The sequence below is a fragment of the Cheilinus undulatus genome, linkage group 8 (assembly GCF_018320785.1).
Source record: "Cheilinus undulatus linkage group 8, ASM1832078v1, whole genome shotgun sequence".
NCBI lineage: Eukaryota > Metazoa > Chordata > Actinopteri > Labriformes > Labridae > Cheilinus > Cheilinus undulatus.
This window is the reverse complement of record NC_054872.1, coordinates 53,827,791-53,854,104: the sequence shown is the minus strand read 5'-3', so window position 1 is coordinate 53,854,104 and position 26,314 is coordinate 53,827,791. Positions and strand designations below refer to the sequence as shown.

At 40.8% G+C, this 26,314-nt stretch overlaps 2 protein-coding genes across 3 annotated transcripts in view; both read right to left on the bottom strand.

The window, feature by feature from the left end:
- Positions 1-5,373: 5,373 nt before the first annotated feature.
- On the bottom strand, positions 5,374-10,464 carry zgc:171704 (uncharacterized protein LOC100124619 homolog). Its single transcript, XM_041793141.1, has 4 exons — positions 9,179-10,464; positions 7,419-7,472; positions 7,255-7,331; positions 5,374-6,152 (listed from the first exon to the last, which is right to left on the bottom strand). Exons 1-4 carry the CDS (start codon positions 9,294-9,296, stop codon positions 5,748-5,750), a joined length of 654 nt encoding a protein of 217 aa, XP_041649075.1. The 5' UTR covers positions 9,297-10,464; the 3' UTR covers positions 5,374-5,747.
- Positions 10,465-12,902: 2,438 nt separating this feature from the next.
- The window catches only part of trim33l (tripartite motif containing 33, like), a 46,429-nt gene continuing 33,017 nt past the window's right edge, over positions 12,903-26,314 (bottom strand). The window contains exons 8-12 of one of the 2 annotated variants that reach the window (XM_041793140.1): positions 20,128-20,309; positions 19,922-20,033; positions 17,714-17,770; positions 15,790-15,915; positions 12,903-14,138 (exon numbers count right to left, since the gene is read on the bottom strand). In XM_041793140.1, coding sequence (XP_041649074.1) covers positions 13,749-14,138; positions 15,790-15,915; positions 17,714-17,770; positions 19,922-20,033; positions 20,128-20,309 — 867 coding nt within the window. In that variant the 3' untranslated portion in view covers positions 12,903-13,748. The remainder of the gene's footprint in view (positions 14,139-15,789; positions 15,916-17,713; positions 17,771-19,921; positions 20,034-20,127; positions 20,310-26,314) is intronic. The other variant, XM_041793139.1, reaches the window with a different exon arrangement.

The following is a 26,314-nucleotide window of genomic DNA, read 5'->3' as shown; positions in this document are numbered from 1 at the left end:
GTCGCAGCTCTGCCAACAGTCTCTTCCTGAAGGCGATGGATGGGCGTCCTCGCCGTCGCCGAAGCCTCTACTCCCGTGCTGCCCGTACACCTGGGAGCCCTCAGAGTCCTGACCCTCCAAACGGCCGCCGTCGCTCCAGTCTGAAGGACACCCCTGCCCAGGAGATGGATAGTCTGGCACTCCCTTCCGACAGCGTGGTCAGCCACCGCCGCCCGTCAGCCACCGAGCTGCTCCTCACGCCACTCAAACAGTTCGTCACCCAGAGCCAGAAAGCCTTCGAGTACCTGAGCCCCAACTCCACCGACAACGCCGCCAACAACACGGAAGACTCTTAAAATCTGCGCTGAGGTTCGACCATTCCCTGATCCACCGCCAATCGTGGCCACCAGCCCTGGTCCCCACCCAATCACAGCCTCCCATCTCAGCCCTCAGAGACCAGACGTCTCTGCCTCAGCTGGCGTTAGCTTGTGCGTTCACATTCACCAACAACGTGATTGGAAAATTAGTTTGAATCTTTTTAGGAGTCTTTTTAAACAAATCTGATGGTTTTATTTTAGTAAATTTTCCCACAATCCTTCATCATTTTGTTCTGTTTGGTTTTCTTAACTAACTTCAGTGTCACAAACTGTAAACATGTTAGTGAATTTATAATAAATGATATTTACATTTAAAACTTTAATCATTAAACATAAATGTTACTAATATTTCATACCAAAGATTCATGACTAGATTCTTCCAGAAGGCTGTAAATGAAAAGTTTGATTGTTCCTACTTATTCCTTTAATTTATGAGTTTATGGTCCCAGTCTCCAGTTCCAAGTCTTCTTCTGATGCTCAGTCAGTCATTCACGGCCGTATTTATGGTCAGTTAGAGCAGAGAAGGCAGAAATTAGAGCAGGGCTACCTGGGATAGAAAGGTCGCTACCTGGAGCCCGATTATAGAGTCAGCCAAGGTCCACCACATTCAGAATCATTGTTACCATGCTGGACAGTTCTATTTCAGAGTCTGTCAACCCTGAGTCTGTTAACTCTGAGTCTGTCAATCCTGAGTCTGTAACTCTGAGTCTGTTAACCCTGAGTCTGTCAACTCTGAGTCTGTACCTCTGAGTCTGTTAATCCTGAGTCTGTCAACTCTGAGTCTGTAACTCTGAGTCTGTCAATCCTGAGTCTGTTAACTCTGAGTCTGTCAATCCTGAGTCTGTAACTCTGAGTCTGTTAACCCTGAGTCTGTCAACTCTGAGTCTGTAACTCTGAGTCTGTTAATCCTGAGTCTGTCAACTCTGAGTCTGTAACTCTGAGTCTGTTAACTCTGAGTCTGTCAATCCTGAGTCTGTAACTCTGAGTCTGTTAACCCTGAGTCTGTCAACTCTGAGTCTGTAACTCTGAGTCTGTCAACCCTGAGTCAGTCAACCTGGGGTCTGTCAAGCCCGAGTCTGTCAACCCAGATTCTGTTAATTCTAGGCCTGGTAACTCTGAGTCTATTACCCTTAATTTTTGTAAGTCTGTGTCTGTTAGCGCTCATTTTTTTAAACCAGGGTCTGTTAACTCTAAGCCTGTTAACCCTGAGTTTGTTAACTCTGAGTTTGTTAACCCTTAGTATCATAGCTCTGAGTTCTGTCAACCCTAAGTTTGTTAACCCTGAGTCTTACAGCTCTAAGTCCTGTTAACGCTGTGCCTGTTAACTTTGAGTCTGTTAACCCTGAATTTGTTACCTCTGAGTTTTGTTAATTCTGTGTCTTTTAGCTCTGAGTTTGTTAACGCTTAGATGAAGGATACTCTGACATTTGTGGTTGAGTGAAGGAGGAACCTCAACCCTAACCCAATGATAACTCAAACCTGATAACTAAAACCCAGTAACTTAAACCTGATAATTAAAACCTGATAACTCAAACCTGAAAACTAAAACCTAGTAACTTAAACCTGATAATTAAAACCTGATAACTCAAACTGATAGCTCAAACCTGGTAACTAAAACCTGATAACTAAGACCTGCTAACTCAAACCTGATAAATTAAAACCTGATAACTCAAACCTGGTAATTAAAACCTGATAACGCAAACCTGGTCACTAAAACCTGATAACTCAAACCTGATAGCTAAAACCTGATAACTCAAACCTGATAGCTAAAACCTGATAACTCAAACCTGTTAACTCAAACCTGGTAACTAAAACCTGATAGCTAAAACCTGATAACTCAAACCTGATAGCTAAAACCTGATTACTCAAACCTGTTAACTCAAACCTGATAGCTAAAACCTGATAGCTCAAACCTGATAACTCAAACCTGATAACTCAAACCTGATAGCTCAAACCTGGTAACTAAAACCTGATAGCTAAAACCTGATAACTCAAACCTGATTAAGGAGAGGGAACTGTAGCACTGCTTCAGCTACTGTGTTAACTGAGTTAACTCTGTGTTAACTGAGTCTGTGAAGTTAACCTAGTCAGGAGAGGGTTTTCGTCACCAGTTTCGTCATCCGTTTTGCCCACACTGAACTCAGAGTGAACCAACTCAGAGTTGATTAATTCAGATTGGCTGTGCTGAAACCTAAACCTCAGTTTCTCATCTGAGGGTTGATCCACCCAGAGTTCAGGGATAGACTCTGAGTTTGTTGAACCTTCTTTTATAAATATGCCCGGGATTCATCACATCAATGCTGAGATTCTGAAAATAGTTTTAATTTCATTGTTTCCTGAGTAAAAGTGGCTAAAACAGGATAAAGACACTCAACTGGACCTTATTCTACGTTAAAATAAAAACCTGTTTGATCATTTTAGCTACTGCCAGATTGAAGCTAACTTTATCAGACATGATTTTAACTCTACATTTGCTCTGATCTCTCCCTGGATTTTCAGTTTCTGTTTATTTTTATTTTTATTTTTGTAGTTTTGAAATGTCAGGATATTATAAAATGAAATTAGCCATCAAACTTGTGAAGATTATATGACAGACATCCTGAAATATGACAGTAAAACATGCTGAGAAGATTCTGGAATATCCTGTACTGTGTTTGGTTTGACTCCATGAAGTTCTCAGACAATAGCTGCTCATGTTGTCCATGGAAGTGACCATATTTGGAAAAGGGGTGGGGAGCCTCTCCAGCCCCACCCCCTGTCCAGAAATGGTAACCTTGTAGTTCCAAAAATGTGGTGTTTAATCTGAATAAAGTTTTCTTTCATATTCATTGATCATGTTAGTTATTAGTTCAGTGTTCTTCTGTGTGGATCACAGCCGCTGATTGGCAGAATATTCAGACTCAGTAGGAAGTAAACAGGAAACAGCCTTTCATTCTCATCTATTCCCAATGAACAGAATGTTTTGCTGCTCTGTCTGTTACGCTAACATTTTCCTCCATATAACCACTGAACAGAGAGCAGTTCCTCAGAATGTTTTTCCTCTCAGCCCAGCGGTCCTGTTGCTCGCTCTAACTGACGCCATTGCATCCCTCTGTAGTGTCAGGAGAGGGATAGGTCAGGCTACACCGGGCCAATACTGTCGGGTCTTTCCAGTGCTTTCTGCAGTTTTTTACAAGTTTCCTCTCAAAAGACCACAACAGGAAAAGTCCAGGAGATATTATCTGTAACTTTCCTTTTTTTCTAATGTGTTTTAGTTTGAGGGTTTATTGTGAAGTTTCCCTGTTTTATGATTCTTTTTTTGGTTTGAAGGTGATGAAGATGATGAAGGTCTGGTAGCACGGCAGTGAGAAAGTTAAAGGTGATAAAAAGCGATTGAAGATGTTTTAACAGATTGATGTGAAGTTTACACTAAAGTTTAAGGTTTCAGTTAGAACCATGTATTGTCTCTCTTAACCAGTCAAATGTGTAGAATAACCCCTTCTGTCTGTGTTCCTAAATATCTGCTCTCTTTAAACAGAAATGTCTCTGTTGTTTAAATAAAGCTTGGTGGACTCTGCAGCTTTTTGTCTCTTTGAATCAGTTAATAGTTTATAAAAAGAACTGGAAATTTTTGAGTTTACATTAGGTCATGACTGAATTAGAAAAAACTAGTGCAACCAGTCAATTAAAAACCTTATTGATTATATGTTCCCTAATTAATCATAATTGTGACCTATGGCTTATGTTTAGGATTGAAGTAAGACTTCATTACTGGTGGTGTGATTAATGAAGAGAAATTGACTGAAAATGTTGACTGCACTAAAAAAAAAAACTACATTTAATTGTGGCTATAGTCAGTGTAACCTTTAGGAATGACCTGAAGAAGAAAAAGCAGGAGTACCCAGTAACAGCGGACAAACAGGGAGAACAGCAGCAGCCAACCATAAAAAAGATTTATCGCTAAATATGAAGTCTATCCACTTTAATCTGTTTTTAGTCTCTGTTCCAACACTTTTGGTGTAAAAAAGTACAAGTATGGCGTTTCATGATGAATAAAGCTCTCCTTAACTGTTTATCAGATCCAGATGTAAATACCTGAAAAGCTGATCTCTTGTCTCATATTTGTCTTTTTATGTCAAGCCAAAATGTTTTTAGTCTACAGCAAAAAAAAAAAAAAAAAAAAGGAATTGGGCCCACCGTTCCAATGCGTTTGGAGGGGAGTTCTTCTCTGAATTTGAGGTTTAAATGTCTAAAAAGGTTAAATTCATGAGAAACGTATGATTATAAGAAAAGTTGTAAATTCAAAGAAATAAACGTGTTCAAAAGTCATACATTTAAGGACTAAACTGTTTTCTTTGAGTTTTTAATCTAGGAAAACCAAAAAAAACGGAGATTTTGATTATAAATCCAGAAATATCTTGTTGTGTAGAGAACATCTGAGCAGATTACGCTGTTTTCCTGTAGTGAGGAGTTTCATTGATTTGTTCTTTATCCTGGAATCTGGACCAGAATCTTCAGATTATCATCTTCATCTGGACTAAGAAGAGACGTTTCAGTGAAGAGAAGTAAATGAAATTTACTCCACCATGAATTCATCCTTTTTAACTCTGTGAACTTGACATTTCTGGGTTTTAAGTCTACATCTTTGACTTTATAAATTAGATATTCTAAGTTTTGTTTCTTCTTAACAAAAAGAAAATCCAGTGAATTAGAAAACTTCCACTTTATTTGTTTATTTATTTGTTTGTTTGTTTATTTATTATCTATGTCTTTATTTATTTATTTATGGATTTATCTTTTTGTTGATTCATCCATTATTTATTTATCTATTTATCTTTTTATTGATTTATTTTATTTATCTGTATTTTATTTTTATTTATTTCTGTTTTTCATCTATTTATTTATTTATCTATTTTCTTAATTATCTATTTATTTATTTATTTGTCTATATATTTATTTATCTTTTTATTTATCTGTTTATTTACTATTTATTTATTTATCTTGGATAAAAAAGAATCCCAAACTTTTGGTGTTTCTCTGATTTAGAGCCTTTATTTAATATATAATAAATATTGAAACAGATCCCACAATAGCATGACATGGAGGTTTAGCGCCTTTAGCATGCTAACATGATTAGCATTATAAACAAAGTCTGTTGGTGATGACATCACTGCTGCAGGATGTCAGACATGCTTCCATGTTGACCTGAGAGTGGCGTTACATTCACAGTCCAGGGTCATTAAAGTTCATCCTGATGGTAGCGCCAACGCCTCAACATCTCCTTAGATCAACTGGAGCCGCCTCTTTCTGCCGCCAGCGTTGCCGTCGACCCTTTCTCTGCACCTGCGTCCAACCATCACATCTCTGACCTTTGACCTCTGATGTCATCAAACATCTCTTTACCGTCTTCGCCTACTCTGCTCGCTTCTTTCCAAACACGGCTGACACGCTGCGGACGATCTCTCGAACGCCAGCCGAGCTCTTCTTCAGCGCGCGGCTCTCTCTGACGAGGTCGACAAGGCGGTGGAACACCAGCAGGACGCCGTGGTACGTCTCCGCCGCCGACACCTCGAAGAAGCCGCAGCCGTGCGACAGAGCGAGCAGAAGACCCTCCTCGCTGGAGACGCTGCGGTGACGTCGGAGGTCCCGTTTGTTCGCCACGATGACCACGGGAAGTGACTTCCTGCTGCGGCGGATCTGCTGCAGCTGCTGACGGACGATGTCAAAGCTGAGGCGGTCGCAGATACTGTAGACCAGAATCACGCCGTCCGCCCACTGCAGCTGTTTGTCACTGATGGGCGGAGCCTGCTCGCCGTCCTGGGAGAGAAAACGAAACTATTCAGTCATGCCATCATTCACACGACCAATAAATCAGGATGGTTTACAGAGGGGAGACCGCCTCGGGGCGTGGGGGCGTGTCGCAAGGGCAACTCTGAAATAATAGCAAATACTTTACAACTGAAATTCCAAAAAAGCTGGGACACTCTGTAAGAGGTTCTTTAAGTTAAACCAAAGTCAATAATCTCATCTGAACAGAAAACATTTGGAGCATCAGAAAAGGAGGAAGAGCAGCTAGAATCCTATGTCAGACAGGAACGGGACAACATTCCTCTCCATCAGCTGGTCTCCTCACCTCCAGACGTTTACAGACTGTTGTTAAAGATGAGGGGAAGCTACATAACGGTAAACATGGACCTGTCCCTACTTTTATGACGTGTTTCAGTAATCCACTGTTTTGGTTTCATAGATGAATTTCACATCTAAAGAGAGAAAAGCGGTCTTCATTTTAAACATTCTATTTTCACCCATTTAAGCTACCTTTTGTCATTAAATACCACTTTCTTCCTAGTTTTTGTCCATTTCAGCCACTTCTTTTTGGTAATTTCATACCATTTTTGCCTTTTTTCATCACTTTTCACCCATTTAAGTTACTTTTGCCATTAAATACCACTTGGTTCCTATTTTTGCCACTCTTGACTGCTTTTTGCCCATTTTAATCACTTTTCACCCATTCTTTTGCTTCTTTCTGACCATTTTTCCACATTTTTCTCTCCATTTCACCCATTTTTGTTGCTTTTTGACCATTTTTGCCTCCTTTAACTTATCGTTAGTGCTACTTCAAGCTTTTTTTGCCACTTTCACCACTTAGATTGTGCAAAGGTATTTTTGAACAGTTTGGCCCTTTGGTTGAGGAACCCTGGGTTAAAGTGTCCTCATGGTTACCCCGAGATACTCCCAAAGCATTCTGGGTTCAGTCTGTAATCCCAAACCAGGACTTGTGATTGAGTTTTTGTCTAAATATCCTAAACTGAGGCGGCAGTGTGACCCCCCCGATCAAACATGTCTGACACGTACATCTAAAATATCTTTGTTCTTTTAGAAACGGTCTCTGATAGGACAGCCTCAGGTGTGGGTCTACCTGTGAGTAGAGAGAGTCCCAGACACTGAAGCAGACGTCCTGACCGTCGAGCCGCTCCACTCGGCTGTAAACTGAATCTGAAAAACACAAAATTCACCAGCGTGACTTTAGAATAATGGAACGTGGTCTTCAGATCAGGGATCAGAGTTTGGCCGTGTCCTCACCGATGTCTCCGTACTCGCCGATAAACCTCCGGGTCAGAAACCGGACTGTGAGAGCTGCAGAAACAAACGGAGGATTATTATTCATTTAGCCTTCTTTAGATGAAAAAACTTTTGTTACAAACATAATTAAAATAGTTTTATATGGTAAAATTGGTTAATAATGGCAAAAAAATGGTGAAAAGGTGGTGAAATTGGATTTTAAAAGAACATTAATGGGTTAAAAGTGGCAAAAAAAAAAGTGTTTAAGTGGCAAAAATGGGCAGAAAAAGTGGTAAAATGTGATTTTAAAGTGGCTGAAATGGCTTTAAATTGCAGAAATTGATGGGAGTTGGGTGGAAAAAGATGAAAAATTGATATTAATAGGGAAAATTGGGTTACCTGTGGTTAAAATTGACATAAAAGTGGTGTAAAAAGGGGTTAACAGAGGCAATAATAGTTAGTAATTGGCAAAAATTGGTTTAGAAGTGGCAAAAACAGGCAGAAAAAAGTGGTGGAAAGGGTTTAAAATAGACAAAAATGGGTTCTAAGTGACAAAAATGTGCCATATTGACCAAATTGGTGTTAAAAAGTGATGAAAAGGGTAAAATTTGGTAAAATTGGTGTAAAGGGGCAACAGTGTCCCGACCCCAAGGTTGAGAACCACTGGTCTAAATAACAGCAGAGCGGGCTAACAGTGAATGAAAACATAAAAACCCTTCAGAATAACCGAGCGGTTAATTATGAAGTGATTTCATCATTGAAAACATTTTCATCGACCTCCAGGATGGAAGTCAAACAGTGGTAATAAAACTAAAATAAATGTGTGAGATGAATTTATGAATCTATGAAGTTATTAAAGTGTTTGTGACAGCAAAATTAAATCAATAATCTTTTGATTTAAATCATAAAACACTTTTAAAGCAACAGGATTTTGACATTCTACAATAAATTTAATCAGTAAGTTCAGTACGGTGGCCCTGAAGGTCAACTGCTAAAATGTCTTCACAACATAAAAATATAAAATAACACACAAAATGCAAAAAGATTTCATAAACAACAACAAAAGAAAAAACACTCCATGAAAATATGAAGTTATTCAATTAGACACAAAATAATTTGGGAAAAACAAAAATATTTCTTGAATGACAAGAAATGTTTTAATAAAACCTAAAAATGATTTTTTGAGCAAAAAAAAAAAAGACAGATTAGCAAATAGAAAAAAGGGAAACACAAACAAACCTCCTTGAGATATTTTGGGGCTTAAACTAAATTACGTTTTAAAATACAAAAACAGTTTTTAAAAGTTCTTTAAAATTTTATTTAAACTCTAAAGACATTTGCTGAAATACGAAAATACTTAAATACAAAAAATCCCTTAAAATATGGCTGTCTAAGGAATAAGTATTTTAACTGCGATTAATCTCATGATTTCTGGAGTTAATCGGGATTAATCACACCCTTTTCTCCACATTTTATCAGTAGGTGACTTCTGGCTGGTCTGACCTGTGTTTACAGGTTAAAGATTTATTTACATCACTGACGCTGCAGAGACCTGGATTCAAACAATAAGCCATGCGATTAATCGTGTTTTTAAAAATCAGTGCTGTAATTGTGGGTCATAGTTTATGCATTCTCATTGTTTTTTTAAATAAAAATAAATATATTTTATTAAGTGTGATGTTTTTGCCCTTCAGGGCCTCCGTAGCTCAGAACCTCAGACTTTATAAAGAGTTGAAACTAAACTTGAAATGAGGCGTGTAAATATTTCTAACGTGTCCTACCAGATTTCCCCACGCTGTGAGCGCCGAGCAGAAGCAGCTTCACCTCCACCTTCTGCTGGTTTCCCTCCATCACCTCCAGACGACCTTTGACCTCCACCACCATCTCTGCTCCGATCATCCACCTTCATATGAGCTCTGAGCCTTGGCGGGGCTTTATGTAGCTGTGGGCGGGGCCTCTGGGCAGAGGCTGTAGCATGATTGGTGGATGATGAGCTGTGGAGATTAATGCAGCTGGAGATCAGAGTCCAGATCAGGGAGCTGGACCCTCACGTAGGGAAGGAGTCATGGGGGTCCTGGTCCCCAAGGGGTCCTGGTCCCCGGGGGTCCTGAGATATAATCAACAAAGGTGCACATTAAATACGAGCGCTTTGTTCTGAACGACTTTCACTGATTAAGACGACAATAAAATAGATTCTGATTGACTAATCAGGCCCCTGGGAGGACCCCTGGACCAACATCGAGGTCCAGGACCCTCAACAGACCCCCGGATATCTGGCCATCAGTCTAATGAAAGTAACAACAGTAGATCCCTGTAGATGAACTGGAATAAAGGATCTGTGGATTACTGGAGATCCCCGTAGACGGACTGGAATAAAGGATCTGTGGATTACTGCAGATCCCTGTAGACGGACTGGAATAAAGGATCTGTGGATTTCTGCAGATCCCTGTAGACGGACTAGAATAAAGGATCTGTGGATTACTGCAGATCCCTGTAGACGGACTAGAATAAAGGATCTGTGGATTACTGCAGATCCCTGTAGACGGACTAGAATAAAGGATCTGTGGATTACTGCAGATCCCTGTAGACGGACTAGAATAAAGGATCTGTGGATTACTGCAGATCCCTGTAGACGGACTAGAATAAAGGATCTGTGGATTACTGCAGATCCCTGTAGACGGACTAGAATAAAGGATCTGTGGATTACTGTGAGGTGAAAGGATCAGGAAATCTGATGCTCTCCTCAGAGGAACAGAAATATCAGCGATAGAGAGCATCTGTTTTTATTCGGATAAGTTCACCAGGACTAGAGACCGGTTCAGTATGGAAGGAGTCTGAGTCCTGATGCTCTCCTCAGAGCTGAAGGACCGGGGATGTTTGAAGATTCATCCTGTCGTTCTCTGCAGAACGTCAGTCACTGTGAGTTTAGAGAAATGGGAAAAGGGCTTCATATTCTAGAACAGTGGTTCTTAACCTTGGGGTCAGGACCCCACTGAGGGTCATGAGACACTGAGAGGGGGTCTCCAGATGCCTTAAAAAAACTAAGAACATTTTTGAATTACACTGTTGCCACTTCAAACCAATTTTGCCCATTTTAACACATTTTTGCAACTTATAACCCATTTGTCATTTTAAAGCCTTTCCACCACTTTTTTTCTGCCTGTTTTTGTCACTTCTAAACCAAATCTCGACACTCTGTGCCTATTGTTGGCTCGGTTGACACATTATTACCACTTCTAACCACTTTTAACACTTTATAAGCAACATTTCACAATTTGATATGCCCGTTTGCCCGTTCTGCCTCAGCTAAGCCTTTTTTGCCAGTTTATATCAATTTCATAACCTTGTGAAGCAGATGGATTCGCCCGTTTCCGTGTTTTTCACTGGTGAATTCATCTTCAAAGCTCCCATCTGAACTGTTTGGGCCCAGTTAGAAAGTGACAGGACCAATCAGTGACGAGGGGCGGTACTTTCAGGCGCAGCAGAGTCGTGACGTAAACAAGCAGCAGCAAGAGCTGGTGCAGTTATGGAGGAAGAGATTAGCGTGGATGCTGCTAAAGTGCCAGTTTTATCAGAACTTGAAGACATTTCTTTGTTAAAAGAAGAACAAAGAACAGCAGTGAGTTGTTTTCTTTTCAAAAACCACAAAAGTGGAGTACTGACATGTCTACAGTCGCCATGGTTACCATTATTCCCGGGTAGCTGCGCACGCGTAGCTGGATAGCTGCTACGTCACGTTTTGTTGCTCTGATTGGCCCGTAGAGATGTGACAGAGCATTCATCCAATCACCCTCAGAGTTTTTTCAAAGCCTCTGCCTTTTCTCAAACGTTTCGTATTGTTTCGTGTCGGGTTAAATTTTCATCCCAGTTCACCAAATTTCCACCTTTTTTTGCCACTTTAACGCCATTTAAGCCACTTTATATGCAGACTTTTGCCACTTTAACCAATTTCCCCCTTTTTTTGTTATTCTTTTGTCCAATTTTTGGCATTTCTAACCCATTTCTGCTACTTTAAATTTAATTTCACCACCTCTCCCACCATTTTTGCCATTATTAACCAATTTTAGCCTTTTTTTTTTTTTTTTTACAGTTTTAAGAGGGCTGCTTACTACACAAATCATTTAAAATGTGTTTCTTTGATCAGAGTGGTTATTATTCAGGTCAAATATAAAATATCAGTTTAACTTTACTATGGACCAGGATTTTGCTGACCCCCAGTGTGGCTGGGCCCCAGAAAGTTCTCCCATCCCCCGCCTAATGGACGGCCTCGTCTCCACATGACTTTTCTCGAATGTTCATGGCTGTCCAACCACCTTTAGGTACAGTGGGGGTCCCCGGTCTCTCACTTTGGGGGTCGTGGGCTGAAAAGGTTGAGAACCACTGCTCTAGAAAACTCCAGCATGTCTGCTGCTCTGCTGCCCTCTGCTGGCTGGGAACAGAATAAAGGAAAAATAGCAGAGTAGGGGTTTTCAAAGTGTAGGTGAGTGAGCCTCCCCTAGGAGAAGATCTTTTATTCCACGCCCCCCACCCTGCCTGGTACTCACTTCTGATCCTAGCCGGAGCCAAACAGCTGCAGAGGCTGTTTTAGTTTTTAACAGTGCTAAATGTCTCTGTTACCTTGAGTGACCAGAATTCCTTTTTTCTTCCTATCAAAAAATTCCCGCGACTTCGTGCTTTGATTCAGAGTGACCCCAGGGGTTACACGGCCTTTTGCTATCATTAGTTTGTACATCTTTGCAAATTAAACAGCATCAATCTTGAGCATCATCACAACCACTAGAGGAAAATCCTGCAATCCTGTGGTTTGTTTATGGGTCCGCGCCTCCCCTGAAGTCCTGTGGCGCCCCCCCCAGGGCGGGCCCACCTCACACTGAAAACCACTGTAGTAGAGGAGAGGAAGACGGGAGAAATCTGTGATTTATAGCTGATGTGTTCAGGTGCTCCAAGCATTAGCCCAGGGCCCCAGGGGAGGAAGGGGGTGGGGGGCTCATTGGTGGGTGTGTACTCATAGGTACGTCATGTTAAAATAGACCAAAAACAGGAGGTTCTTAGCACTTTCACAACTTTTAAAGGGCACATATGAAAAACGGTGTTTTTTCAGTTTTGATCCCCTTAAGGCCTTCGCACACTTGGTCCGATTATTTTGTCCAAATTTTTCTCATGTTAAAAAAGAAAAGCGAGCTACAAAATACTAAGTTGTGGCCACAAAATACTTATTCATGGCCACAAAATACTAAATTGTGGCGACAAAATACTAATTCATAGCCACAAAATACTAAGTTCTGGCCTCAAAATACCAATTCATGGCTACAACATACTAACTCATAGCCATAGAATACTAAATTGTGGCCACAAAATACTATTTCATGGCCACAAAAAACTAAATTGTGGCCGCAAAATACTAATTTGTGGCCACGAAATACTAATACATGGCCATGAAATACTAAATTGTATGTAAATTAGTATTTTGTGGCCACAATTTAGTATTTCGTGGCCATGAATTAGTATTTTCTGCGCATGTTACAGCTACATTTTGGCCGCAATTTAATTTTTTTTTTTTGACCATGTCATGTCTGGGGCTCTGTAGGTTCCCAAGAGAACAGTGGCCTCCAGAATTCTCACATGAAGAAGTCTGGACCAACCAGGACCCTTCTAGAGCCGGTGGCCATCGGGGGCAAAAGGACCTTAGTGAGTGAGGAGACCAAGAACCTGATGGTCACTCTGAGATCCTGGAGGTGATGGGACAAAGTTCTGGAAGGAGAACCATCCCTGCAGCCCTCCACTGATCTGGACTTTATGGAGGAGAGGAGAGATGGAGACCTTCTTGGTCTTTTATGTGGAGTCGTCAAAGGTGTGTTGTGGTTTTGCAGTGAGGAAAGGCTTGTCTCTGCAATAAAGTCCAGATTAGAGGAGGACTACAGAGATGGCCCCTTGACTACATCCTCATATTCAATTCAAACCTTTGATTCTCAGAAGGTTTCCCTCATTTCCAATGTGGTGGAGATATCATTAGAAGCTAACATCATACTAGAGTATGAGTCTGAGTCCTCAGGCCTGGCATGGACTGAGTGGACTGGTGGAGGTAAACTCACCAGTCTAGAGTCCCTGGGTGTTTGTTGCATTTAAGTGCAAGAACAGACAGACTCCATAGTCTTCTTCATAGAAACAATGCAGACTGTCAGCTGAATTATTGTCAATAAAGCTGTTTTTAATATCAGCTGAAGTAAAAAAAAACATTCACTTGAGTTTTTTAATTATAAATGAGACAAAAATAAATTCACAATATGACAGAAAAATGTCAGACCAGGACCAGTCCAAGGTCAACGCTGTTCAGACTTCAACTCCCTGAATTCATGTGATGATGATGTCACAGTTAGTGTTACTGGGGGCTGAGAGGCCTTCTTCATGTGGCTCTGAAGGAGGCGGAGTCACGTCGTCCATCCTCCTCCTCTTGGCTTCCTTCCTCTCAAGAAGGTCTTTGAGCCTCTTCTTCATCTTCCTGATGTCAAAGTCAACCTCCTCCTCCTCCTCCTCCTCCTCCTCCTCCTCCTCATCCTCCTCCACCTCCCCCTGACCCTCTGGCTCCTCCCCCTGATCTCCTCCAGGTGACATCATGGCCTCGTCAGATGTGATGTGAGAATCGGTCTGTTTCTCCCCCCCCTGAGCAGGAAGTTTTGGGCGGAACGTTTCTGCCACTCTGCTCTGGAAACTGTCCTGCAGGTCGTTAACGGAGCTGTTGACCTGGGAACGGGAAAACAGGAAGTACATCATCAATCACATATCTGTACCTGTCCACCTGTCTGTACCTATCCACCTGTCTGTACCTATCCACCTGTCTGTACCTATCCACCTGTCTGTACCTGTCCACCTGTCTGTACCTATCCACCTGTCTGTACCTATCCACCTGTCTGTACCTATCTACCTGTCTGTACCTATCCACCTGTCTGTACCTATCCACCTGTCTGTACCTATCCACCTGTATGTACCTATCCACCTGTCTGTACCTGTGCAGATGGCTGTACCTGTGCAACTGTCTGTACCTGTGCACCCGTGCACCTGTCTGTACCTGTCCACCTGTCTGTACCTGTGCAAATGTCTGTACCTGTCTACCTGTCTGTACCCGTCCACCTGTCTGTGCCTGTCCACCTGTCCACCTGTCTGTACCTGTCCGTACCCGTCCGCCTGTCCCTACCCGTCCACCTGTCCGTACCCATCCACCTCTCTGTACCTGTCCACCTGTCTGTGCCTGTCCGTACCTGTCTGTACCTGTGCACCTGTCTGTACCTGTCCACCTGTCTGTACCTATCCACCTGTCTGTACCTGTCCACCTGTCTGTACCTGTCCACCTGTCTGTACCTGTGCACCTGTCTGTACCTATCCACCTGTCTGTACCTATCCACCTCTCTGTACCTATCCACCTGTCTGTACCTATCCACCTGTCTGTACCTGTGCACCTGTCTGTACCTGTGCACCTGTCTGTACCTATCCACCTGTCTGTACCTATCCACCTCTCTGTACCTATCCACCTGTCTGTACCTATCCACCTGTCTGTACCTGTGCACCTGTCTGTACCTGTGCACCTGTCTGTACCTATCCACCTGTCTGTACCTATCCACCTGTCTGTACCTGTGCACCTGTCTGTACCTGTGCACCTGTCTGTACCTATCCACCTGTCTGTACCTATCCACCTCTCTGTACCTATCCACCTGTCTGTACCTATCCACCTGTCTGTACCTGTGCACCTGTCTGTACCTATCCACCTGTCTGTACCTATCCACCTGTCTGTACCTATCCACCTGTCTGTACCTATCCACCTGTCTGTACCTGTGCACCTGTCTGTACCTATCCACCTGTCTGTACCTATCCACCTCTCTGTACCTATCCACCTGTCTGTACCTATCCACCTGTCTGTACCTGTGCACCTGTCTGTACCTGTGCACCTGTCTGTACCTATCCACCTGTCTGTACCTATCCACCTGTCTGTACCTGTCCACCTGTCTGTACCCGTCCACCTGTCTGTACCTGTGCAGATGGCTGTACCTGTGCAACTGTCTGTAACTGTGCATCCGTGCACCTGTCTGTACCTGTCCACCTGTCTGTACCTGTGCAGATGTCTGTACCTGTCTACCTGTCTGTACCCGTCCACCTGTCTGTGCCTGTCCACCTGTCTGTACCTGTCCGTACCCGTCCGCCTGTCCCTACCCGTCCACCTGTCCGTACCCATCCACCTGTCTGTGCCTGTCCGCCTGTCTGTGCCTGTCCGCCTGTCTGTGCCTGTCCGTACCTGTCCGCCTGTCCGTACCCGTCTGCCTGTCCGTACCCGTCCACCTGTCTGTACCTGTGCACCTGTCTGTACCTATCCACCTGTCTGTACCTGTGCACCTGCCTGTACCTGTACAGCATCTTTGAACAGCCTCCAGATGTCATAGAGCAGCTCTGCAGACGTCAGGTACACCTGTGGGCTCTGATGTGTCAGACGCTCTGACATCGCTATCAGACGAGACCAAACAGACTCCATCTGAAAACACAGAAACAAAAGGATCAGCAGACTGCAGAGCGTCCGTTACAGCACTACCTGGTGGAGGAAATATACACATCCTTAATGCAGTAAATCTACAGGAAGTACACTGTAAAAAGTCAGGCTTTCAACATGTCCATTAAAGTTAAAGTTAAATGAGCTGGTAGGATGGCCTTCACTAACTCTGCTCAGACGTCATCTGCATGTTTATATAAATCTGTGCTGGTAAACTCTCTCATATCTATTTTCACCAGAGTCCGGGGTTCATTCTGAGCTCGCTGGACCTTGTAGAGCACCCAAATATTTAGTCTAGGGGTGTCAAACTCAAGGCCCAGGGGCCAAATCCGGCCTGTGGTGCAGTTATACCCAGCCCACCAGATCATACATCTTTATTAAAACTGGTCCACCAGTATGAGGTCTGCAGATTTCCTCCAGTATAAAAATGTAAATTTAACCTTGATGATTTACAACATCCTTGTTGAGTCATAAAAATCAGAAAAAGTAAACCGTAAAAATGATTTGATACAAAGTCAGGAACGCAGGACAAATTTGTGTTTTCTCTAGATTTTCAATTTTGCTTTTCACAGTTATGACTAAAAGTTATGGTTTTGAATTTTTATTTCATATTTTTACCTTTGAGATTCATAATTTTATATTTTCAACCTTATTTTGACCTTTTAAAGTCATGATTTTGACGTTTATCTTGTTTTTACCTTTAAAACTTGTGATTCTTACTGTTACTTCCTATTTTGACAAGTTAAACTCATAATTTCTGATATTATGATTGTTAAATATCATGATTTTGAATTTTATCTCAGTTTTGCTGACCATTTCAACTCCTAACTTTTACTTTTATCTCATATTTTGATCTTTATAACTCATGATTTTTAATTCTATTTCATATTTAGACTTTTATAACTCATGATTTTGAATTTTATTTCTATTCTGACTTTTTAAACTCAAGATTTTGACGTTTACCTCATATTTTGATTGGTAAATGTCATGATTTTGAATTTTATCCCAGTTTTTCTGACCATTTCAACTTCTAACTTTCACTTTTATCTCATATTTTGCTCTTTATAACTTGTGATTTTTAATTTTATTTCATAGTTTGACTTTTAAAACACGTGATTTTTAATTATATCTCATAAATTGACCTTTATAACTTGTGATTTTTAATTATATATATTTTGACTTTTAAAACTCATGAATTTGAATTTTTATCTCATATTTTACCTTATAAAAACATTGTTTTGACTTTAAATGTCATGTTTTTACCTTTAAAACTTAAAAGTTTGACTTTTTATCTCAGATTTTGAGTTTTTAACTTGTCATGTTGATCTTTTAATCTTAAAATCATTTAGGTTGTCAGTCAATGGTTAAATGTTGATCTGGTTAGGCCCTCAGGTTAGACCCAAATTCAGAATCTGGCCCCTGCTGTGAGTGAGTTTGACACCCCTGATCTAGTCTCACTGGATCATATTTAAATAATGTTAAAAGGCCATTAAACTGAAGATGTGACTGCTTCATGAGGCTGGTTTGTCCTGCTCTCTGTCTCTTGTGTTTCTATGTCATGTTTGTCGTATTTTGATGTTCCTCTTGTTGTAACTGGTGCGCTGTCTCTGCCAGAGATTGTTCATGAGCCGAGTATAACGTCTAGATTTTTATTTTTGTGACCTCCTCGCTGCTCCACAGTGGCCCAGGACTCATTTCACTGGATAGCATGTAAATACAGCAGCTGATCATCTGAGGTCTGAATTAGACAAGCAGGTGATTTAAAAACAGTAGAAGCTCTGACCTTTGACAGTCGACTGCAGCCTTCAACCTTTAGGTGGAGCAGCAGGTTTTCACACTTCTGTGGAAGGAACAAAAAGGCAAGGTTAAAACAAATCTGACAAAGATCTACAGGAAGAAAGGAGGAGGAGGCATTGTACCAGCAGGGCTGTCTCTTTTATTTTCTTAGGATGGTTTTAAAAACAGAGAACAGAGACATGGACAGCTGGTTGATGTCATGTGATCACAATAATGCATAAAGGTACAGTGGCCTGCAAAAGTATTCATACTCCTTCAATTTTTCCACATTTCTTCATGTTACAATCACAAACGTAAACATATTTTATTGGGATTTTGCGTGATAGATGAACACAAAGTGGTGCATAATTATAAAGTGGAAGGAAAATTATACATGGCTTTCAACATGCTGTAAAAATGAAAATCTGAGAAGTGTGGTGTGAAAAAGTCCTCAGCCCCCTGGAGTCTGATAGCCATGAATAAAATCCAGGTCAACCAATCACCTTCAGAAGTCCCCTAATGAGTAACTAGGGGCGTAATACTGCTGAGTGTAGACTGATTGGAGAAAAATGGATTTAAATGACTGTAGCATCAGGATGAAAAACAAGAAAACTGAAAAAGTGAAGAGGGGTCTGAATACTTTCTGAATCCGTCTCAGTTCTCATGTAGTTCTGTGGTGTAACACCCCCCACTGTTTCTTTAAACAAAGGTGACTGTGCCAGTTCCTGTGTAGGTGTAAAACCTTTAATGACTGAATCAAAAGGTCCTTTTGTGTGATGTCTAGACCTCCTAAATCCCCCGCCTGAATACAAAGCGCTGTCCTGGTACAGGATCCCACGGCAGACGGTGGGGGTGCCTTGGGGGGTGTTCCTCAGGTATAAATGTTTAAGGGGGCTTTCACACCTACGTGGTCTGGTCCGGACTTTCGGACTTCTCTGTTTGGTCCGAACCAAAATGATAGGTGTAAAACCTCCCCTGGACCGTGGTCCGGACCAAACAGCCAGACCTTGGTCCAACTAAAAGAGGTGGTCACATGTTTTGTTGCTCTTATTGGCGCGTAGAGATGTGACAGAACATTCATCCAATCACACTCCGAGTTTTTTTCAAAGCCTCTGCCTTTTCTCAAACGTTTCCTATTGAAGCTTTCCCAGATGGATGTGTGAAACAAATCCATCTGGCGTGTCAGGTTAAGGAAATCCATGACTGTAACAAAATGAGCCGCGGAAGAGCCCACAGCAATCTCACGCTACCGAAATTGACCAGCAGCCTGGACAGGGTGGGCTAACAGTAGCTGCTTTACGTTACGCGAGGAGTAGAAGTGTCAGTTATTATGTTGAATGGGGATTGTCCCAGCACGGAAAATTTCATAAAATTGTAGATTAATGCCCTGTTTATATGACGTTTTGCTTCGGTTTTCGTTTTCGTTTCCAAAAAGTTCCATGTTCAGACGGCAGCGTTTTCGAAATGATCTCCAAAACACCAAAAACAATGTAGTATACATGCCAGGCCAGTAGATGGCGGTGTGATTTTCGTGCCTGCACCAGATTCTGACTCGACCCATACACCCTTCACTGATCCAAGTGATGATGAGGTAAATCAACATTTTGTTGGAGAGGTACAGTTAAATTCAAAAGAGTGAGGAGCCCAAACAGTACACTGGTGTCGGCCATCTTCGTTTAGGACTTCCCATCCGCACATGTGCTATAAGCCGACTCGCGCATGGATATTTACTGCAGCCGCAGCGCACATGTTTGTTTTCAGAAAGTGCCATTTTCCTTGTTTACACGGAGACAGAGATGTTTTGAAAACCTCCACTCTGGAGCCCGTTTCAAAAAACGTCATTGCCGTGTAAACGGACAGCCAAAACGCTACAAAACTTTTGTGTTTTCACTCGAAAACGTTGTGTAAACAGGGCATAAGTTATACCTCACTATTGACAGCTCATCTTTTCGAGAGTTTTACAACAAAGGCCTTCTCTCCCGAGTCGGTGTCACAATGGCTCGCAGGATTACATACTTTCTTCTCCTTTCCTGCCGACGACAATAAAGTTGTCGTCTAATGATAAAGCTCGTAAGACGAACTCGGACCAACCTTATGTACAGCTTTTCAAGTTGTCACTTTCTTGCAGGAAATAAAAGCTTTGTCAGCCGGCAGAAGTCTATATTTCATTTGTTCACCAGCAGCGGAGAAAAATTTCCACACAGTGGATACTGACCCTCTGTTCCTGGAGACTGAGACAGACACCCTGAGGTCGTGGTGGTCTGTCAGAACTGTAGGGGTCTAAGGGGTCCAACAGGTCCTGACACAGTGAACAGGTCCACTCCATCCTGTAAGACAAAGAAGAGGAACGAAGCAACATCAGAGACTGTCTGAGGCATTTATACCACGCTGTTTCAGCATTTTCGTCAGCGTTTTCCTCACCAGATGTCACAGCCAACAGGAGGAATGTGACAGTCTCCGTGGTACCCTCGACCACACGCAGAGCAGATGATCGACGCGTTGGCCGACCCGCAGGCGGCGCAGCCGACGGTCTGCAGGGTCAGAGGAGAGTCTGGAGACGACAGCGGCTCCATGTACTCTTCTGGGATGTCATCATCGTCAGACTGGAAAACAGCAGAGAGGAGCAGGTCCCACTCACTCACAGCTGGTGTAGGGATATTTCATATATCTCATATATGTACTCACATATTAATTTACTGCATATAACTATTCAACTATTCAACTCTGCTCCTGCTGCTTTGTGGCCTGTTCTCCGAAGAGGCTGTTCTCAGAGGAGGCTGAACGCATCCTGTACATGATGGATTGGCTCTCAGGTCAGGTAAACAATTGACAAGGGTCTACAGATGTTTCAGTCTGGTAAGAAGGTTGAGAAACTAGTGAGGAGCTGATTCTCATGACCAAAAAGGATGATCTGGAAAGATCTGATATCACGAGGTTAGGTAAGAGTTGGCTGGGACTAAGGGTACGTGCAAGAAGCAACGTCAAGAGAACAAAAACATGTTTTGGTGGTCCTTCTAGAAGTGTGTATGTGTGTGCTTGATTCATGGCTAGGTGCATGTCTAGATTAGATGCTATAAAAGGGTCTGTCACTAGCTTTCGGGGCTCTCTCGATCAGCTCCTCTATCACTCCGTATTTTGAACAGTGTAAATATCGGCTAGGCCTAAACTTATCTCACCGTCTCTAGACTCTTGTTTTCGTGATATGTTTGACGCATTGCGAGTTCTATGCCTCAACACTGGTCATCTTGTCTTTTCTATCTAACCAGTACTTCAACTCTCTGTCATTACTAGAAGACACATTAACCAACAATTTTAACATTTGATGACTAAACCCTCACTCCTCACCAGTTCTACCCAGTTCTCCAAAAGTTGACAACTATGGCCGACTTTTAGGCAAAAATGAAGGGGATTAAATATACAGAGCTGTGATAACATAGTTAAAAAGATGTAGATTGGTTATTGCAGTATGCAGAAAAAGCTGTCTTTGAGATGCTAGGGGTGCTAGCATTTACAGAATCTGTGCTGGTACTACACTAGGCTATAGTTTCACTGTAAAGCTGCTTTGACTTGTAAAAAAAAACTATAAAATGGTAAAAAATAGGCCCAGTTCCAACACACTCTACTCTAACCACTTCTCAGAAAAATTGAATATACTGATCAATAACACAAAAGATACAGATGCTCCTGTAAATGTCAGCATTTATCCATTATGAACCTGTGCCTGTAATTCCTTTAAATATCAGCCCAAATAAACTGTAAATATCAGACTATATCTCCTGTAAATATCAGACTATGTCTCCTTTAAATATCAGACTATATCTCCTTTAAATATCAGACTATATCTCCTGTAAATATCAGTATATATCTCCTGTAAATATCAGTATATATCTCCTGTAAATATCAGACTATATCTGCTGTAAATATCAGTATATATCTCCTGTAAATATCAGACTATATCTCCTGTAAATATCAGACTATATCTCCTGTAAATATCAGTATATATCTCCTGTAAATATCAGACTATATCTCCTGTAAATATCAGACTATATCTCCTGTAAATATCAGACTATATCTCCTGTAAATATCAGTCTATATCTCCTGTAAATATCAGTCTATATCTCCTGTAAATATCAGACTATATCTCCTGTAAATATCAGTATATATCTCCTGTAAATATCAGTTTATATCTCCTGTAAATATCAGCCTATATCTCCTGTAAATATAAGTCTATATCAGCTGTAAATATCAGCCTATATCTCCTGTAAATATCAGTCTATATCAGCTGTAAATATCAGCCTATATCTCCTGTAAATATCAGTCTATATCTCCTGTAAATATCAGTCTATATCTCCTGTAAATATCAGTATATATCTCCTGTAAATATCAGTCTATATCTCCTGTAAATATCAGTCTATATCAGCTGTAAATATCAGCCTATATCTCCTGTAAATATCAGTCTATATCTCCTGTAAATATCAGCCTATATCTCCTGTAAATATCAGCCTATATCTCCTGTAAATATCAGCCTATATCTCCTGTAAATATCAGTATATATCTCCTGTAAATATCAGTATATATCTCCTGTAAATATCAGCCTATATCTCCTGTAAATATCAGTCTATATCAGCTGTAAATATCAGCCTATATCTCCTGTAAATATCAGTCTATATCTCCTGTAAATATCAGTCTATATCAGCTGTAAATATCAGCCTATATCTCCTGTAAATATCAGTCTATATCTCCTGTAAATATCAGTCTATATCTCCTGTAAATATCAGTATATATCTCCTGTAAATATCAGTCTATATCTCCTGTAAATATCAGTCTATATCAGCTGTAAATATCAGCCTATATCTCCTGTAAATATCAGTCTATATCTCCTGTAAATATCAGCCTATATCTCCTGTAAATATCAGCCTATATCTCCTGTAAATATCAGCCTATATCTCCTGTAAATATCAGTATATATCTCCTGTAAATATCAGTATGTATCTCCTGTAAATATCAGCCTATATCTCCTGTAAATATCAGTCTATATCTCCTGTAAATATCAGTCTATATCAGCTGTAAATATCAGCCTATATCTCCTGTAAATATCAGTCTATATCTCCTGTAAATATCAGTCTATATCAGCTGTAAATATCAGCCTATATCTCCTGTAAATATCAGTCTATATCTCCTGTAAATATCAGTCTATATCTCCCGTAAATATCAGTCTATATCAGCTGTAAATATCAGCCTATATCTCCTGTAAATATCAGCCTATATCTCCTGTAAATATCAGTCTATATCTCCCGTAAATATCAGTCTATATCAGCTGTAAATATCAGTCTATATCTCCCGTAAATATCAGTCTATATCAGCTGTAAATATCAGTCTATATCTCCTGTAAATATCAGTCTATATCTCCTGTAAATATCAGTCTATATCTCCTGTAAATATCAGTCTATATCAGCTGTAAATATCAGCCTATATCTCCTGTAAATATCAGTCTATATCTTCTGTAAATATCAGTCTATATCTCCTGTAAATATCAGTCTATATCAGCTGTAAATATCAGCCTATATCTCCTGTAAATATCAGTCTATATCTTCTGTAAATACAGGCCTATCTCTCTTGTAAATATCGGCCTTCTGTAGAATAGAATTATATCGCCTGTACACCTCAGCCTGTATTTCCTTCAAATATTGGCCAGGCTCGTGAAATTATCTAAAAGCCTTGAGCAGAGAACCTAAATTCTTATATTATTTCTTAACAAGAAAAAGACTTAGTATCTGGTGAATTATATTTGTTTTCTTCAAACATTTGAATATTTAACCAAGGTTGGGTTTATTCAAACAAATGTAACAGTTTGGTGTCTCTGGTTCTGTAAATGTATAAGAGGTCATAGAAAAGGCAATGGTTGTTGCTGAACCTGCTGAACGGGGAACTTGCTGAAAGAAGAAGTATGAAAACCACAAGGGACAGCGAGGCCTTTCCTGCAGAAGCTGCACAGCCTTCACATACAGAAAGTCAAAGGGACTTTTTGGGTGAACTTGGTGAACTCTCAGTTTCAGTGAACTGGTAAATTTTAAAACGGTGATTTCTCTTAAGTTACCATGGGGGTTAGGGTTAGGAAATAATCTAAAAAAAAAAGCCCTCTATTTTGGCAGTCAAGGCTCTCTTGCACAGTCCATTTTTACCTGTAACAATCTAAATCTCTATATTCTCATGTCAGCCTTAATTTTTGCCAAATTGACTGATAAACATTGATGTTTTTTGAGACTCTGCAGACACCCTTAGAAATGATGTTTGGACTGTTGTTAGAATGAAAGGAAGGACAGTGAGTTCTGATAGCAGGTCATCACTGGAGGCGGACTGTAAATACGGAGTATGGACGCATGGACTAAAGTGGTATCTGGAAGACTGTAACACATCGTTAATACAATATATAAAGACATTCCCTCATTTGGAGAAACAACCCCTTATCAGTGTCCGTCCTCACAAACATTTGTGTGCTAGCTCCTGTTGTAAGTAGGGATGCATGATATTATCGGCCTGGTATCAGTATCAGCAGATATTAGCAGAAAAGGGCAAATATCGGTATCTGCAGTGTAGGGATACCAAATTTAAATCAGACTCCTAAAATGGGGCAAAACCCTTGTATGTGGGAATTAAATATGGAATAACCACATTTAGCTTTTAAATGAATACCAGACTCATGTGTCAAGTTGTGAATTCTCGTTTCAGGGACAATTTTTCCTAAATTAAGCTATCTGGACAATGATTTAAGTTTTGAAGATTTATTGTGAATAACAGGATTAAAATGTTTAAACAGTGTGACCTATATGGATTAGAATGTAGGAAAAAAGATCTGAAATTAAATGGTAGAATTTGGGAATTAATTTTGAAAAACAGGTCTGATCTTGATCAGTGGTTTTGGATGGAACCCGAGTGAAACACATCAACCCATAAAGAGTTAGACAGGAATCGCCCACTTTTGCCCTGGAGGGATGGTGTACTGGAGACGAACCGTCTAGCTGAAAAGAGGGGGGTCCATGGCTGATGCTTGGATCAGCTGATCCGGAGCTTGGATCCAGCAGTCAAGGAGCTGACTACTTCTGCAAAGTTATGTGGAAATCGGTGGATCCCTCCAGTTGATGGTCTGATACAGCAGGTGACTTCCCTTCAACCAGGCCAACTTGTCCTGTTCCAAAAGTCCTCAGTTGGCCCAAATAACCGTCAAAGATAATGTCCAAGGAGAGCTGACGTCACTTTTGTGGGTTACTTGAGGAATTTAACAGGCAGGTAAACTGTGAAGGCTGGGCTTGCAGGATTTAGACGTTACAAAAAAAATTGAAAAAGGATCGAGATGCAGCAACAAAGACGAAATAATAAAAAAACAACTAGAAAAACAGCTGGACCTGAATAAAACTAACAAAGTCGAATGAAAATGTGAGCGTGTCAAAGTCAAAGTCAAAGTGTCTTTTTTGGTCTGCCTTGGGAGAAATTTGTCTTGGGCAGAGGGGTCTGCTGCACAGACAACACATACAGGTCATTTGGCACATCAACTCATTCATACAGAAGTGGTCAAAGAACAACCAACATACATGTGTGGCTCTGCACAGAAACGGGTGCTTGAGCGAAAGACAGATTCAAAAGGTAGACCAGTAAGATGGACTCGAAAGGCAGCAAAACCCACGGTTTTAGAAGTTTTTACAAACAACCCATTGGCGAAGCGATAATCCTATGAGATTGTACCGGTCTTGGGCTGTGACTGTCCTTTGAGGCCTGCTTTTTATCCGAGGGGTCAAGCTGGAGACAACTCTTGAGACTCAAGCTAAAAGTTCCCCCCTTATGAATCTAGAGAGTCAACAGATGTTTCTGCCTGGGTTAGCTCTACAGCAGGTATCAACATTTCTGTCAATACATAAAACCAATATTTAGGCTTCGAATATCAGCATATACGGACTGTAAATTTTGGCCACTAATAAACTGGTTGAGTTTTAGACTGAACCAGCAGATCTATGTAGCAGAGGTCTTTTTAATTCATCCTTATTCTTTAAAGTTTAATGTTTGTTTCTTTTTTTCATCCTTAAACCTTAAATCAGTGTTACTCAACCCTGCTCAACCAAAGAGCCAAACTGTTGAAAAATGCCTTTGTAAGAGCCACAATGTAAGTGGCTAATAGTAGCAAAGACTGAATAAAGTGGCAATACAAGTAAGTTAAATGTGGCAAATAATTGTCAAACAGCAGCAAAAAAGTGGCAAAATATGGCAGAAAGTGGCAAAAATGGGTGAGAAGTTACCAAAAACGAGTTACAGGTGGCAAAAAATGGCCAAAAAACTGCATAAACATGGCAAAAAATGGGCAAAAATGCAGGAAAATGGTCAAAAAGCAGCAAAGAGTGGTAAGAGTGCTAAAAACAGTAGCATTTAATGGCAAAATGCAGCTTAAATGGGCAAAAAGTGGCAAAAAAAGGAAAAAATTGCAAATAAAAAAAGCAGGATAAAGGAGGCAAAAATGGGATAGAAGTAAAAATGTATTTAAAGTTGCAAAAAAATGTTTTAAATTGCAAATAAGGGCAATGGAAATATATAGAGAAAAAATAAAGGTTAAAAATTAAAG

Excerpts from the sequence above, each read along its gene's own strand:
- zgc:171704 (XM_041793141.1), bottom strand. The coding sequence starts at position 9,296 with ATGATCGGAGCAGAGATGGTGGTGGAGGTCAAAGGTCGTCTGGAGGTG. Across the intron at positions 7,473-9,178 it reads TCACAGCGTGGGGAAATCTG|CTCTCACAGTCCGGTTTCTG; the intron begins GTAGGACACGTT and ends TTGTTTCTGCAG. Across the intron at positions 6,153-7,254 it reads GGGACTCTCTCTACTCACAG|GACGGCGAGCAGGCTCCGCC; the intron begins GTAGACCCACAC and ends TTTCTCTCCCAG.